General features: G+C 37.1%; 1 protein-coding gene across 7 annotated transcripts; it reads left to right on the top strand.

Annotated features, from left to right (window-relative positions):
- Positions 1–550: 550 nt before the first annotated feature.
- Positions 551–15,880, top strand: si:cabz01007807.1 (WASH complex subunit 2). Of its 7 annotated transcripts, none has more exons than XM_067580082.1 (39): positions 551–756; positions 919–975; positions 2,432–2,497; positions 2,708–2,770; positions 3,146–3,220; positions 3,434–3,481; positions 4,046–4,099; positions 4,207–5,322; positions 5,522–5,641; positions 5,752–5,844; positions 6,011–6,073; positions 6,402–6,461; positions 6,601–6,636; positions 6,717–6,779; positions 6,875–6,928; positions 7,018–7,086; positions 7,243–7,314; positions 7,407–7,514; positions 7,626–7,688; positions 7,867–7,932; positions 8,099–8,164; positions 8,256–8,309; positions 8,431–8,490; positions 8,802–8,861; positions 9,127–9,225; positions 9,317–9,367; positions 9,457–9,552; positions 9,640–9,759; positions 9,871–9,980; positions 10,067–10,106; positions 10,219–10,293; positions 10,947–11,048; positions 11,138–11,182; positions 11,299–11,373; positions 12,282–12,350; positions 12,502–12,541; positions 12,646–12,703; positions 13,402–13,747; positions 13,962–15,880. In XM_067580082.1, exons 1-39 carry the CDS (start codon positions 736–738, stop codon positions 14,364–14,366), a joined length of 4,338 nt encoding a protein of 1,445 aa, XP_067436183.1. In that variant the 5' UTR covers positions 551–735; the 3' UTR covers positions 14,367–15,880. The 7 variants fall into 7 exon arrangements, with proteins under 7 accessions (XP_067436183.1, XP_067436185.1, XP_067436186.1 ...); XM_067580084.1 differs by having other exon boundaries at positions 9,871–9,972; positions 10,062–10,106; XM_067580085.1 differs by having other exon boundaries at positions 3,437–3,481.
- Positions 15,881–16,755: the final 875 nt, after the last annotated feature.

Consider the following 16,755-nt stretch of genomic DNA (forward strand, 5'->3'; position numbering starts at 1 on the left):
TTCCTCATTCTGTCAACACAGAGCTTCAGTACGTCAACACATCGGGACCACACCGCCCGGTCGAGCTGGGCGAGGACAACCGGTCGGTTTGCATTGAGATAAGGACAGTCAAGGGAAAGGTACCTGTGTGATGACAACACAGTCAGATTGAAGTCGGAAGTAAGGTGATTTCGTCTTCAAAATAACAGCGAGAAATGTCGCCTCTTAGTTTTTTATTTGTAAAAAAGGATAATTTAATGTATAGTTAATTTAAGTTTTTAGTTTTATTAAACCAGTTATTTTTATTACACTCTGTAATTAGCTTTGAGCATAAAAAAAAAAATCACAAAATGCAAATAAATTGTAATTGCTTGGAGTGATAAGTAAATCCTCAGGTTTATATATAACGTAAAATCAAAGTTAATTGGTTGACTAAATATGTCCATTTCAAACAGCAATGCGTCACTCAAGACACAAATGGCCAGAATGAGACTGAGCATACTCGAAGAAAGCTTTTATTTTGAAGATTTTGAATTCAGGATGTTTAGGTATTCATCACGACGGACTTGACTCAGCCAGGTGCGTCAGGCTGGGAGATAATTACCGATGTGAACCATGTCAATCATAGGGACACACTGAGGCGTTTTAATGCAGAGGAAACGACATCAGCCACCGAATAAATCTTAAACGTGGGAAAACATCTTGCTCTGTTGTGACGCAGTAATTAAATAGATCATTAAACCAGTTTCACTGGTCATGAGGGGCGATACAACCACGGTAAGTCATGAAATTGTTGTCTCGAATGAACAGTTTGTGATTGATGCAAGTGAATTTTGTATTTAGGTAAAGGAAGGGGCATTTTAAAATTGTTTTACAAGTTTGAAATATGTCTCTGTGGTTATTTTCTTACTTTCTTTTGCTAATATAAATGTTTATTAGGAGAATGGGGAGGAGGCAGACCATCACGGAGAGAGTGCAGCAACAGAAAGACGTCCTGTGAGTAAATTTCAATTGGAATTGGTAGTTTTTGTGGTGATTTTGTGTGGGTGTGTGTGAGATTCTCAAGACAGCAAGCAATCAGTTTCTACATTACCCTCTTCTTCCATGTGTTTCACATTTAACATTTTATCCTCAAACAAGTGAACAGTCCAATCATTTCAGGGCATGTGGAACAGTCCTTGTATGTACTGTTAGTAAACATTTTGTTGGCATCTATGGCTGGCATGTATTTTCTAAAGGAAGGAAGACTGGGTAGCCAAATCCAAAGTGTTATGATGTCAGCTGTTCTGAATGTATTTTGCACTGTCATGTCTGTGACTGATGGCTGTTTTTGCACGAGAACAGAGGATCAGGACATTCTCTGTTGACACAGTGTGGTTTTCACTCCCATCATGTGGCTTTTCTGCGCTTGCTTACTCAACTGCAGACACATTTATAATTGAAGTCATGAATTTTGACAATTTATTTAACAGAAGCTATTAAAATGTTTTACTAATTCTGAGGAACTGTCACCTTTTGTGTAGATGCCTAATGACTTTGTGAAATGTTGAGTAGTTTACCAGTATTGTTTAATAGGAGTCTTTAACCTGCAAAGAAACCATTAACCACTGCCCTCAGATAAATGTTGTATAATTAAAAAGTACAACTGTTCCCTTTGGAGTAATATTGTAAATCATAAAAAATGGAAACAGTAAGCAACCAGTATCTCAAAAATAATCCACAGTTTAATGGTGATTTACTATACCATTTAGTATTTAAGTATACTAGTTGTCTAAACGTATTTATGTCTACTATAACTCACAAACTGAGCACAACTTTCATTTGTCAACATTAATAAGATCAGCTTCAATTTTGCACTTATTTTGTAGACCAAAAACAGTAGTTTTATTTGTTTTTTTGACGTCTTCACAGCTATACTATGTAGTCAGTGACCAAAATTTAACAAGCAATAAAATAGTCAACACAGTTTTATTGCAACCCAAAAAATATTACTTTTGTTCAAGTAAGAACAATAAAGTCAGTTAAGCTCAGAGTGGCTTCATTGTCAGGCTGGGCAATATAGTATTATATTGATATCATGTTCCATATGATTTTGGATATGATTTTTGATTTTGTAATATTGTTATATGGCATAAGTGTTGTCTTTTCCTGTTTTTAAAGGCTGCATTACAGTAAAGTGATGTAGTTTTCTGAACTTACCAGACTGTTCCAGCTGTTCTATTATTTACCTTTACCCACTTAGTCATTATATCCATATCACTGATGATTATTTTTCAAAAAACTCATTGTGTAAATATTTTGGGAAAGCACCAATAGTTATCCTTACAATATTGTTGCAAATATTGTTGGTCAAAAATATCATGATATTTGATTTTGTCCATATCGCCCAGCCCTACTTCATTGTGAACAAGAAAAAGTGGACAACTGACGATTTTCTGTCTTTTCTTTACAGAGTATTGTGACACTTCAAAATATGCTAAAGAGAGTTTCCAAAAGCCCTTTCCATAATCAATACAACGTGAGTGTATGGCTCTACACAAACACACAGTTCCACAATTACAAACTCTCACAGACATTCAATCTGTTTTTATATCTCAAACACACACTCTTACACTCACTCAGTCTAAGTACAGTGAGGGGTTTGCGTTTTGATTTAAAAGTGAAAAAAGGAACATAAATTATTTTCTTTATGATAATATAATGAATACTTTGTCATTCTCCCTCTTAGACTCTTGTTTCATCAACCTCTGACTCCAGTGGATCATCTGCAAATGAGTCTCAAAACAAACAGGTCAGAGAGAAGTGATGACAGCAACTTTCAGCTCTGTATATAAACATGAGTTGGAGAAATGTGATGAAAAGCATTACATCATCTGCATACTGCTAGATATTGAATCACTTATGTTTTCTTTTTATTGTTTAAACACAGACGTAACAGAAAACAACAAATTCTTGTTTGTTGGAACAGCAAGTGTAAAAATGCTTGCAGTATCTTGTAGTGTTGTCAAATTTTTGTTTTGCATTTCTGACAAATGACATGTGACTTTCATATCTTATCATGCAGTTTTGGAATGCATGAAAACTATGAGGCGTGACTTCCCACGCTTCACTCCATAAATATGTTTTGTTGTTGTCTTAGTGTCATTAAGCTTTGGTTGGTCCACAGGATGATGACTTCCTTAGTGATCTCTCAGCTGCTGCTACAGATGTGATAGACAATCGTCAGCTACACTTTGGACAGGTGAGGTATAACATCAGCAATACATACACAAATTACATACAGTATATTTAACTCCATATGGTAGAATTCAGATTAATTTTAAATGCCTCAAATTCCTCAAAATTGAGCTTTTTGAAGTGGTAGTTTGGGAGAGTGTGATGGTTTTGCATTCATTGCACCTTGGTTGTAGGCGCTGTTCACATTTTCATTAACACAAATATTCCTTGTCTTAAGAAGGGGTTGAAGATGGATGATAATAATCTCCTTCCTGCTGCACCCCAGGTAAAATCCACACCCTTTCTCTTGTTTTTTTTGATCTTTGAAGTACAAAAGATTAACTGTTATCTCAGATCTTAGTGGTGTGTAGACCTGTTTGTGTGGCTGCTCTATAAATAAGTCTGTTCTTTGTGGCAACATTTAAAAGGTATGAAGTGTACACTTTTGGAGACAAATCAATCAAAATAAAACAGTGATAAACATGCAATCTCATAGTGTCACACATATTATGAAAAATCATTACATGAATTAATTTGGAAGGTAAAGTATATTACCATTTCTGTTCACCATTTCTGTCCCTTGAGCCAAAATGTTCATTTCACATGTCACTTACAGTCCTGTATGTAGTTTTTACTGTAAATGCATGCACTGCCACTCCAGAATCATCCAATATGTAACATTTCTGCTGCGTCACTGTCTAATTCTTTCGGAATGGAGTGCTTGAACTGCTCCATTTAAGCCCTAAGGTATGATTTTTTTATATAACTGCTTGACTCAGGTTGAGGAATCTGTCAATAGTCTAAATGAAATCTAACTCCTCTGTCTCATTTCCTTTTATTTTTTTATCAGAATGGAGTCAGCAGGGGTTTGGCCAGATCTAACCCTTTTTATACAGATTATTTAGTACGTACAACAATTTCATTTAGTTTGTAAAACCAGATCACAGCATTACCTTAAATATTACCATTTTTCTTGAAAATATCCTTAATCACCATGTGTTCTGCCATCAGGAATCTGGAAGCAAAAGTAATGGCACAGACGATGTAGGGAGGAAAACCTCAGGAGAAGTAAGCCTTGATACCATCATTGTCCCTCCGCCTGAATTTCAGAGTTCGCCTCTAGATTTTCAGCAAGACAGCAAGACCATGGAAAATGGAGCCAAATGTTCAGAACCTGAAAAGGACCTATTCCAGACCCTCAACCATAACCCTATGCAAGACCTCTTCCAGACATCAATGTCAGCCCAAAATGCATCTGCCAATGGTCATTACCATGATGTAACTCTGAACTCACCTGAGACAAATCCTCCTAAGACACAGAACCTCTCAAAAAACGTGCAGTCAAAAGACTCCGATCTGTTTAAAGGTGAAGTGGAGAATCTTTTCCATGCTGTGAAAGGAGAGAGTTCACACCATGCTGCACATGCTAAGGAGGTGAACCTCTTTGATAAATCTCCCAGTATTTTTGTGGACCCATTCAAATCTCCTTCAAACAAGGAAGATGATCTGTTCCAATCCCCACAGTGTACGGCAGTGAACCCGTTTTATTCTGCCACGACCAAGGAAACAGCTTTGTGTCAAGTTGTTCCAACTGAAAGTGATCTAGTAAGGCCAAAGAGTTCTTCTATGAATGATCGGGATGTATTTTCACCGTCATCCACAAATACATTTGACCCATTCCCAAGTCCGATTACAAGGGATTTATTCCAAGACGTCTCCAGTCTGGATGACCCGTTTGGTACAACTCCTTCTAAACAATATGACCCTTTCCAAGATGATTTCAATGGGACTCCAGACATCTTCCAACCTCTTCCCTCAAACACTGTTAACAACAGTGATCTATCCAAGATAACCCCCAGCAATACAGCTTCTAAGGCTACGTACTCTACACCTTCACTCAGCAGTCCGTCAGAAATTAACTTGGACAAACTATCGTCACCGGATCTGTTCAAGGCAACACCATCAGAGCCTCTATCAGCCATCCAAACGAAGTCTTCCAACATGCCACATGAGATTGTGCTGATGACTCCTCAGGGAACCAAACATGATATTCTTCAACCAACTCCCTTCAGTCAGGCCAGGAATCTGTCAGTGTCACCCAGCCAATCTCCAGCTGAAATGACCCATGTATGTACAGAGTGTCATTTGATACATACATACAGTCAAAAAGTCATGATTTTAAGTTATTATTTGTACATTAAAGTGTACATTGTTGAGGGTCCTACTGTACTGTAGAACTCATCTCATTAAAAAATGCTTAAGACATATTCTGAATCATAATGTAAGACAAGCATTTTTATACCATCTTTCAATATCAAACTTTCAGATGCAGACTTTCAAACGTCCGCCAAAGCCACTCCCTCGAACTAGACCGCCCAGGACAGAAAAGCCACCCGGGACAGAGAAGCCACCCAGACCAGAAAAGCCACCCAAACCAGCAAAACCTGTATGCTTAAAAACTCATTTTAGCATAATATTTATTACCTGCTTGTATAACCCACTAATTTGTCTGCAACTGAATCTCCTATTCATTATCTTATTCTGTTTGGACTTTAGGTTGAACCTGAACCAACTGTACCAAATATGTCTCCTAAAACAGCCTTCAGACCGCTTCCAAAACCAGTTATTCGCCGGAAGCCAAAAACTCAAGTATGCATGTTTAACCTAATCAGCTGACATCATTTGCTTGTACAACAAAATGTTCTAGGCTCTAACTATCTAATGAGGTAAAATAATAGAGGTCATGTGTGGATAGTTTGTGTAGCTGTTCAGATGCACTGGGGATTAAACATAATTTTATGCATCTCTTTTACAGGAATATAAACCGATGAACCCTGAGAGCTATGTTGTCTTTGAGGACATCCTGCTTACTGGACAGGTGTGATTTTGACTGTGAACACAAAAAGTATTAATGGGACAATGATGAGTCAGGGAGCAAAGGCACTGTGTTAAAAAGATAAAGAAACATCTTTGAAAGATGGGCCCTACAATGTTCATTACTCCCAATATTATGAACATGTTGAATGGAAGGAACAACTTATGTTGCAAACTGTTGCTAAAATGTTGCTAAAATGTTAACTTTGGTTTGAGGGTTGTGTAGACCCTCAAACCAAAGGCTATAAATTGATATTCTGTATACAGATAGATAAACTTTCTGGAAAAGAACTGTCTATATTAATGTTTGCTTTACTAAAATCCCAAAACAGGAAAGGTGTGTGGAAGACTGGCCTGAGGACAGCCCTGAGTTAAACTCTGACTTCCAACCAGTAAGAAAACATTTTCAAAATTTAATCTAGCATCCTTTCTTTACTTTCTCCCTAATATGTTGGAATACCACAGCAATGCTTTCCATCAAGAATTATTGTGGAAGATATTTCAGTGATATTTTTTTTTTGTTTTTTAAAGTCTGGAAAATTTAGACTACGGCGAGAATCATTGAAGGTAAGGGATGGTTAATTTCTTTTGTTAGCATTGTTTGTTCGGAAAACAAAGCAGCTAAAAAAGCAAGAACTTTCTCCTAGGTGAAGGTGGACTCTGATGGAGGAAGTGGAGAAGATCAGGATGGCTCTGGAAGTCACAGCAAGGTACAATCAGTCTAAATAATTTTTCTTCAATCATTCACTGATAAACATTTTTTTCTTGCATGTAGCCTCACCTCCAGTATAAATATTTATTACAGAAAAAAGACAGAAAATTCAGAGTCCACTCCATACTGCCCAGAAGAGGCTCAAAGGTAAATGAAGTAACGTAAAATCACACCTTCACTGCTTTGATTATGTTTGCATGTTTGGCATTGTAATGATAATGATTGTCACTTTGTAGGATAAATTTCCTGATGACACAAAGGAGGGGAGGAGTAGAACATTACCAACTCAACGTAAATCATCAAAGGTAACAATTGCTTGCCACATTGTAAAGCTAATTAAGCAGCTGTGAAATTTGCTCAAATAAATCAAGACAAGAATTACTGTTTCATTGTATCTGAACACACCAATGTGTACGTATTAGCATGTTTACAGTTTAAAGGTGAGTGCTGCTGTTTTTCAGGAGTATTTTTCTGAAATACACATGTCACCAGAAGAGAATGATGATGGAGATGAATATGGGATGGACTACAAAGTATGTTTTTCTTTTTAACCATTTTGTCTCAGTATTTATAAGGAATATTAATAAAGCAGCAGTGGTTAATTCATGTCCTCTTTTGTCAACAGAAGAAACCTCTGAAAGCCAAAGTCAACCAGCTGCTTAGAAGAGCATCCATTCCCTCCTCCGTCCCAGAGGGGAAGTGCATGAACAGACACTTACCTCAAGAATCAAAGGTAAGTTATCTCAAATGTGAGCGTGTCATTTTATGGTTGATGTTTTCCTTCAAATTTTAGTTTTATACATACTATACCTGTCATTACTTTTTCTCTGTAATGCCACAATAGGATGATGACATCAATACGAAAACTCTTGGCAAAAAAAACTCCATTATACGACGATGGTCAGAGGTAAAGTACCTGCGGTCTACTAACTGTGACTAAAGATGATAATAAATGATATGTTTAATTGATACTGCACTTTTCATTCATAGTGAAACTCAAAGTTTCACTACAGGGGAACTCTCTTAATTTAAAGAGAAATGTTTGCCTTTTTGCAGTTTCTGATGCAGTGTGTCATTTTCAACAGGGGACTGTACTGGAAAACAGCACTGGTGAGGAAGAGGAGGAAGGAGGAGAAGCACAGCACGAAGAGGTTGGCAGCCATGGATTTCTATACTTTTTATCCTTGAAGAGTAATGTTGAATGGCCATATGCACGATAGTTCACAGCATGGCTAAATTTATTTCCATTCAGCCTGAATGTAGATGTAGTATGGATCTGCTGATATTGAATACTTACACAATCTTTCATCTCTCTAGAAGACAAAAAAGAAGATGAAAATCAAATTTGTACCACACAGAGGATTTGTCATCAGTGTAGAAAAGGTATCGCACCTCTACCGTACTGTTTCTTCTTCACATTTCATAGCTTTATATATGCTGTATGTGTATCACTGTAAAACCTTTTTCTCTCCAGAATGACGAGGAACTGAAGGGGACACATGGATATACACCTCGCAAAGGCTCAAACGTATGGCTTTTTAAATCAGTAGTAAAACAGGATGTACAGTGTGGGGTGTACATTATTTTTGTGCTATGAGGAACTCCAGGCAGTGTAGCAATTTGCAGTGTTTTTTTTTTCCTCCCCTTAGGAGAAATCGCAAGAGGAAGTTTTTGGCACACATGGCTACATACCTCGTAAGAAGTCGCAGGTAAGAAATACCTCCAGTTCAGTTAACTCATCATTTAAACATCAACAAACTCCACAATAGGATGAGGACTGATTAATTCCTTCATTAGCAAACATGGATCAGTTTTTGGCAAGGTTTTATATTGTTTTTCCAGTTAGCGTTGCAGTTTTAGAATAGCTTTTATTTGCGTATTAGCACCAATTATGTCAGTTTTTTTGATTTCAAAGAAATTTCAAAACAATGAATTGACTCCATCTGTTCTGCAGTTACTGTGTCATTCTGAAAGAACTTGTTTTCCTACATCTAAATTATAATACTTATTTGACTCTTAGGATGATGTGTTTGAGGATGTAGAGGAGATAAAAGGCCACACTCTTCAGTCAACTAGCAAGGTGCTGTCTTGTTTTGTTTATTAGTTATGTGTGAATGTTCATATCATTGCATGGTAAATGATCATTTTGCTTGACATTCCAAAAATGTTCTACCGTAAACCATGTTAGTTTTCATGCATTTTGTATTTTTCTTGCCAGAAAAGGTGGTTTGATGTTTTGACACAGTGGATATACTAAAGCAGGGTTTTTACTGTACTGGTAGACTTTTGGTTAACAATGTCTGACTCGCCAACAACAAATAAATGTTGATCTATATATTGCTTAGGCTGCTTTCTTGGATGATGAGTACTTACAGAAAACATACCACATGTCTCCTGGATTAAATGGCGATGAAGATACTTATGGAATGGAAGACTGCAAACCTGTAACTTTCTTTTCTGTTTATTCTCAGTTTTTCTTTGAACATTTTGTCACCTGCTTTCATTTAATGGACTTTTTTTTCCCTTCATCAATAGAAGAAACATTCAATCGTGAAACTGCTGCACATGGGCCGTCGTAGCTCTAAGGTAAATGGTTGTTTTTGTGTTTTGTTGAAAGAGATGCTTTCATTTGATTTGAATTTTACACAAATTTGTCTGAATGATTTTTGAAAAAGGAGGACATGCTGGATGACAACAATCCGAAGAAGAGTAGCTTCTCAGCAGAGGAGCTGGATGATGAAGAACTATATGGGATGGAGGACTGCAAACCGGTAATTTTCTAAAAATATGAATTTTCATAATAGTTGTATAACTGGTACATTGTTATGGTAACAGTAACAATATATTGTTTCGATCAGAAAAAATCCAAACATAAAGGGCCTATTCCCTTACCGCGCAAATCTAAGACAACCCATGAGGCCACTGGACAGAGTGAGCTGATCGGATTCAGGCACTCTACACCACAACATGCAGCCAATGTACGTTAAATGTTAGCTTAGTGTGCAACGTAAGCATGGGCCATCATCATATAATTCTGTTCATTTTTATTTCTGTGGTTTTGGCTTCATTTCTGTCATATGTTTTGGCAGGATGGGTTTGCTGAGGATGAATTTGCTCAAACAGGAAAAGATTTCATGAGTCCCAGAGAGATGTATGACACTGAACAAGATGAACTGGAAATCTGCAAACCGGTATTCTTGTCACTCCGATGTTCACTTTTACAACTTTCTTTTTGGAGTTATTTAAAGTATGATTATCAAACATTTTCCTTCTTTAACAGAAGAGGCTATCGAGACTCAAAGGCCTCAAAAAGTACAAAGTTAAGGTGAGTCAGTGCCATCTAACTCATTTATGAGTGTTTGTGATCTTATTATTGTCAGATCTTTAAAAGCAAGAGACAGACATGCTCACTTTTAATTGTCTTTTTTTTTTGCTAGAGCAAAGCTATGCAGCTCGAATGTGAGGATCCACCAGGAGCTACGTGTAGCGACTACCTGTCAGAGGCCGCTAAGGTTAGTTCATATCTTTGCAAGTAGAAAACACTGCAAGATATTGAAATGATCAGTAAAAACTTAAACATTAAACATGCTTTCTTTTGACAGTGATTCTAATTAAAATGTTGTTACTTGGGTTAATTTCTGCATGTTTGGCTCAAACCGGTTTATGTGAATGTCCTAATAAATGACCCAGATCCAACATTTATCTGGCCCATAGCTTTAGTTCTTTCACCCTATGATAAACATTTTGTTTTGACCTAGAATTTTCCAGTGAGACAGACCTGAGTATGGCTCCATGGAAAATCACTTCTTTGGTCAGATTTAAGGCACACATAATATTGTGCTTTACGAAAGTCTGCTCTGTATTAATTTTCTGCCTGCCTGTTCAACACATGTCTTTATATATGTTAGTTTTCTAGACAAAACCTTGTTATTTTACTAGTGTACACTGATAAGTTGATGAGCTTATTTACCATGCATGATTATATTATTCTGACAGAACCTTGAGCCATGAGCTGATCGGATTCAGCCACTGCACGCCACAACATGCAGCCAGTGTACATTTAATGTTAGCTTAGTGTGCAACATAAGCACGGGCCATCATCATATAATTCTGTTCATTTTTATTTCTGTGGTTTTGGTTTCATTTCTGTCATATGTTTTGGCAGGATGGGTTTGCTGAGGATGAATTTGCTCAAACAGGAAAAGATTTCATGAGTCCCAGAGAGATGTATGACACTGAACAAGATGAACTGGAAATCTGCAAACCGGTATTCTTGTCACTCCGATGTTCACTTTTACAACTTTTTTCTGGAGTTATTTAAAGTATGATTATCAAACATTTTTCCTTCTTTAACAGAAGAAGCTATCAAAACTCATAGGTCTCAAAAAGCACAAAGTTAAGGTGAGTCAGTGCCGTCAAACTTATTTATGAGTGTTCTCGTGATCTCATTATTGTCAGATCTTTAAAAGCAAAAGACAGACATGCTCACTTTTAATTGTCTTTTTTTTTTTTGCTAGAGCAAAGCTATGCAGCTCGAATGTGAGGATCCACCAGGAGCTACATGTAGCGACTACCTGTCAGAGGCTGCTAAGGTTAGTTCATATCTTTATAAGTAGAAAACACTGCAATATATTGAAATGATCAGCAAAACATGCATTAAAAATGCTTTCATTTGACAATGATGCCTTAAAATGTTGTTACTTGGGTGAACTTCTGGATCTTTGGCTCAAACCGGTTTATGTAAATGTCCTAATAAATGACCCAGATCCAACATTTATCTGGCCCATAGCTTTGGTTCCTTCACTCTATGATAAACATTTTGTTTTGACCTAGAATTTTCCAGTGAGTCAGACCTGAGTATTGCTCCATGGAAAATAACTTCTTTAGTAAGATTTAAGGCATGCATAATATTGTGCTTTACAAAAATCTGTTCTGTATTAATTTTCTCCCTGTCTGTCCAACACATGTCTGTATATATGTTACAGTTTTTGAGATAAATACTAGACACAGGAACAACTTTGTTATTTTACTAGTGTACACTGATAAGTTGATAAGCTTATTTACTATGCATGATTATATTAGTCTGACAGAACCTTACTGTTCAGGCTTGATGTCGATATTAAATAGGAATTATATTATCTAAACAATTCATGGGTACAAAAGAACTTCTGGCATTCAGGCATTATTTATACAAGGTGTACTTTGTACTATTATGAAATGTTGTTGTTTTCCACTCTCAGCTCAGTTATCTTCTTGTCTCTGTTCCGTGATGGGACACATTGCCTTGACATGTGAGTGGACTGGTTCAGCAACATAGTGTACATACCCGCCGACACACCAGCTAGTGTGTAGTAAAAGCTTAATATATATACAAAGGCCTCAGTTTTGTTGACTAATCTGTGTGAAATATAGTAAGGTATGTACTGAAGACCTATTGACGTATTCTCTGGCTTATTTTTGTAACATCCACCCCACCTCTCCACCCTCACGCTCTATTCAGGCGGAGTGGCTGGCTGCTCAGATGGACGAGCGTGCAATGGCGGGTCTGGAGGATGGGGACGAGGACGGGGTCAGTTTCTTCTAAAACTGACTATACACAAATATTCCATTTCACTACAGTGCATTCACTGTGTATGCAAGCAAATAATTAAGCCTGCCTGTTTGAATAATGCGGCGTTCAAGTGTGAACCATCATCATTAATGTTTTTGTTTTGTCACAGGACACTGACAGTTTGATGGAGTGGTGGTACACTGTGGAAAGTGAGTCATAATCAGACTGATTTTGAATAACTCCTTCATAAAACTAATCATAGAAAAAATTCTTCTTTAAACACATCAACATCTGTTGCTTGACTGTATTTCAGAATGGGATGAGGTGCCATCAGACGATGAGGAAAAAGTCATAAAAGAGGATGAGTCCAAGTATGTCTGTTATATGTTTGCAGTAAAAGTGTGCTGATCTGACCAATCTGATACCAGCATTCGTTCAAAATAAACTGGGTAAACTGTGTCTGCTGTTGCTCAACCACCAGTTATAGACCCTCTGAATGGGACTAATAATTGAAGTGGAAATCGGAAGTTATGTTAAGTATGCAACATATGGTGTATTATCACACGTATGTGTATGTGTAGTTGAAAAAACCCAACTGGGATGAATCAAATGAAAATGTTTAGACACAGACTGCATATTTTTGATGAAGACATCAGCAGTGTCGAGGGAGTTCATTATTTGTATGACAGAAATTTTTAACAAGGCATTTCCACTGCCACTGCTTTGCTCAAAATTCAACAGAATTATGGAATATCAGCACATGATTATTAAGGGAAAGCAAGGCTACATGCAAATAACTGGTCCATCTCCATTGAAAAATAATCCTGCCATGATAATAGTTGCTTCGCAAAACAGGTCTAAAATGCTTGTGCAGAAATGTCTTTTTTTACTCTGCAGACACCAGTTCCCTTTTAACAATTCTGTCCCAGTGTAAAGTCAGCTGGTCTATATAGTATTGCTTTCATTTCACAGTTTGGCTTTCTATGTGAAGATCATATTTTAATATTCTGCTTTCTTGCTCTGTAATTACAAAGCATAACATTGCCTCTGGTCCCCAAATAAATCCCAGGTCCTTCACCATCTTGGCTGACAAGGTTAATCGCGGACTGCGTGTCTTCAACAAGGTCTTCACAGAGCGTGCAGAGGTCCTCTGGCATTCTGTCATCACACTCCATGCCATCGCAGATGACATCAGCAACTTCCACCACAAGGCCAAGATCGCTGGTATTACCGGCGGCACCACCACAGCTGTCGGTGGTGTGACAGCCATCGCTGGTCTAGCTCTGGCACCTTTCACCTTTGGTGCCTCTCTTGTAGTTACAGCCGTTGGTGTGGGTGTAGCAACAGCTGGTGGAATCACTTCAGCCTCTGCGGCAATCTCGGATAATGTTAACAACATGCATGACCGGAAGAAGGTAAGCTGCATTTTTACAATATGCAGTGTTTTAAAAAGTTCTGTTCATATACAGTTGTTATACAGCTGGCAAGATTTTCTTTCAACGATGAAAGTAGTGTGACATTATTTTAATACTGCTACTACTAAGTAAAAGTCTTGTTCCATGTCATGCTGCAACTCACAATTAGCTTCTCTGATGTTTGACCCAAGACCATGATCTTTCCCTCTCTCAGGTGGAGACGGTACTGCAGGAGTATGAGGATCACCTGCTGGACATTGGGAAGATCCTCCACTTTGTCAACCAAGGCTTGTACAAACTCCGCGGGCATCCTTTCCTCAGGTCCGGCACACAGCACTACTCAGAGGACTGGGAGGTCCGCAGGGCCGTCCAGATGATCAGCTTAGTTGACTCACCTGTGATGCGAGCGACCGAGATAACAGACACAGGTGTGGCCTCAGTCCAAGGACTTTTCAAAGGCATGGACAAGTACTTCCTCAAGGACTCCCGGGAGCTGAAGAAAGGCTGCAAGAAAGAGGTGGTGGGTCAGATAAAGGAGGTGGCTAATATTCTTAATGACGGGATAGTGGAGCTCAACTCCATCAGAGAGGAGCTACAGGATGCTACTGGAAACATGTGAGCAGCATTCTGCATGAAACCACTTGGATCATATCATTATTTCTCAAAGATCACCACCCCCCTCTCCTGGCTGAAATGGGGAACTGTTGGTTTAAAGAAATTCATGAACCAATCGAGAAGTTTCAATGATATTAAAAGGGTTTATGAGGCAGAGTTTTTATCCACATGAGTTAGTTGAACACTGCAGAATCTGGACTTTATAAGAGATTTATGCACCTGGCAGTGTATTCCCTCCCATTGCAATATTCTTGCAAGTAAAAACAACCTTTGTAAAGAGTTATAATGGTAATTTTGTTGTTGATTGTCAAAGAGAGATGTTAATTCAACTCTGGTAACTTTTAAGGCTGCAGGCTGTTGTTGTATTATATTGTAAGGTGTTCACTGTCCACACATGCACTGTTCAGAATAACAAGAACATTCATTTTTTGCACTGTTTGTATTGTTCTGTGCATAAAAGGTGTATCAGAAAAATGTAGTTTTATTGACACAGGTGGATTGTAGTATTTCTTTGAGGGGTATTGTATTTAATTTTACCCATTTCTATTATGTTGTCCAATCTATATATTGGATATCACTATAATCAAACAGGTTAGTTGAGAATCTACCATGAGACTCAAAAAAGGGCAAACTGTGCAGGCAAAAAGTGCCACCTTATGGATTTTGTATGTTTATAGTTGTCATTAGTTTAACTGTACTAACTGTACTCTAATTACTATACTGGGCTACATTTGTAAATAGTAAGTTTCTGCTCACATCATCTTATAAGGATATGCAGTTTTCAAAAATATGTTTATCTTTTATTATTATAGAGTAACTTATTTTTAATATATTACTTTATGGCATTGCTTCAAAACATCAATCTAATACACATCTAAATAAATATTTTTTTGTTGTTTCTATGGCCAAGAGATGGACAAAATAACTAAAATAAAAGAAATATCGTACAATATTAAAGCCCTGCAGTACTGTTGCAGTAATGTTAAAATTTTCTTCATTTTTTTTATTGAGACTGTGTCAGTGGTGTGTTGAATCAGCTTGATGGTCATCGTTAAACCTGTAGTTTGTTGTTTACTGATGCACAAGTTGCAAAATTTTCAACAATTTCCATCTGCAGGTTTTCGTTGCTGGTAATGTTGATAACATAAACACATTACATTGACAATGTAAAATTATTGCACAAAACATGTATTGTCATCTGTGTCTAGATGGTTTATAGAAGCATTCTGTGCACAGATATTTGGTTACATTTGAGCTTTTGTTAATTCCTTCATATTGTTAACCATTCTGTTTTCTTTACAAAAACTGGAGACACTTTTGCTCATAGCATGTTTCCTCTAAGTAAATATGTTTGTGCATATGTGTAGGTACTGTTATTGGTACTCTCAATCATGGTCTTCCACCTTCATTAATTTAATCTCAATGGAAATGTTTTAAAATATCAAATATTATATTTTAGTATATTCAAATATTTTAATGGAACACTGAATCTGTGAATAAAGACTGTTTGCAAATGTGTCCTGTTTGCTGTGTTTTCTGTTTGAGCCCAAACTTCCTGCCTGCACATGTTTGTTTTTGAGTGAAGCTTTAAGTCAGCAGACATGCCTCGGTATTGTGTTTACCTATTAGGCTATTCTGAGATATGCATAAGGTTTTATGAAGGCGCTTTTGACTTGCACCATTTGTTAGACATAACTATCAAACTTGATCAATACATCATTTTAAATATAGAGTTTGACAGGAGGTGAAAGCACAATACTTAGTGAATTTCATTGTGTTAAAGAATGAAAGTGTATAAAATATCAATAATGAAAGAATAAATAGACAGAAAAAATATAAGATAGAAATTAGGAGAAAAAAGACAGAGTTTAAATGCAAGAAATTGGTTTCATGTATACTGTTCCTCAGTGCTGTAAGAAGTATTCAGATCCTTTACATAAGTAAAAGTACCAGTACAACAATGTAAAAATACTCCCATTACAAGTTAAAGTCCTGCATGAAAAATCCTACTTAAGTAAAAGTACATAAGTATTAGCAGCATAATGTAGTTAAAGTATTAAAGTAAAAGTTGTTGTTCATATTTGACATCATGCGATTGATTTTTCTTCTTTCCTCTTCCATTAATCATCTCACGACCCCTCAGATTTATCTGGTGACCCTTTAGAGGGGCCCGACCCCTAGGCTGGGAACCATTGGACTAAACTAGCTAACTGTACATAAAGTAGTTCAAACTAGCTCCACCTCCAGCAGCTACAACAGTAACAGGCTGCTTACACACTGATGCTTCAGTATTAATAAAGTTCTGTACACAAATCAGTGTTTTCTCTAATATTTTACTTTTGGTGAAATATTGGATCATTTGAACATTTATGGAAATGAAACCATGTGAGAAG

This window comes from Thunnus thynnus, chromosome 22 (assembly GCF_963924715.1).
Source record: "Thunnus thynnus chromosome 22, fThuThy2.1, whole genome shotgun sequence".
NCBI classification, from domain to species: Eukaryota; Metazoa; Chordata; class Actinopteri; order Scombriformes; family Scombridae; genus Thunnus; species Thunnus thynnus.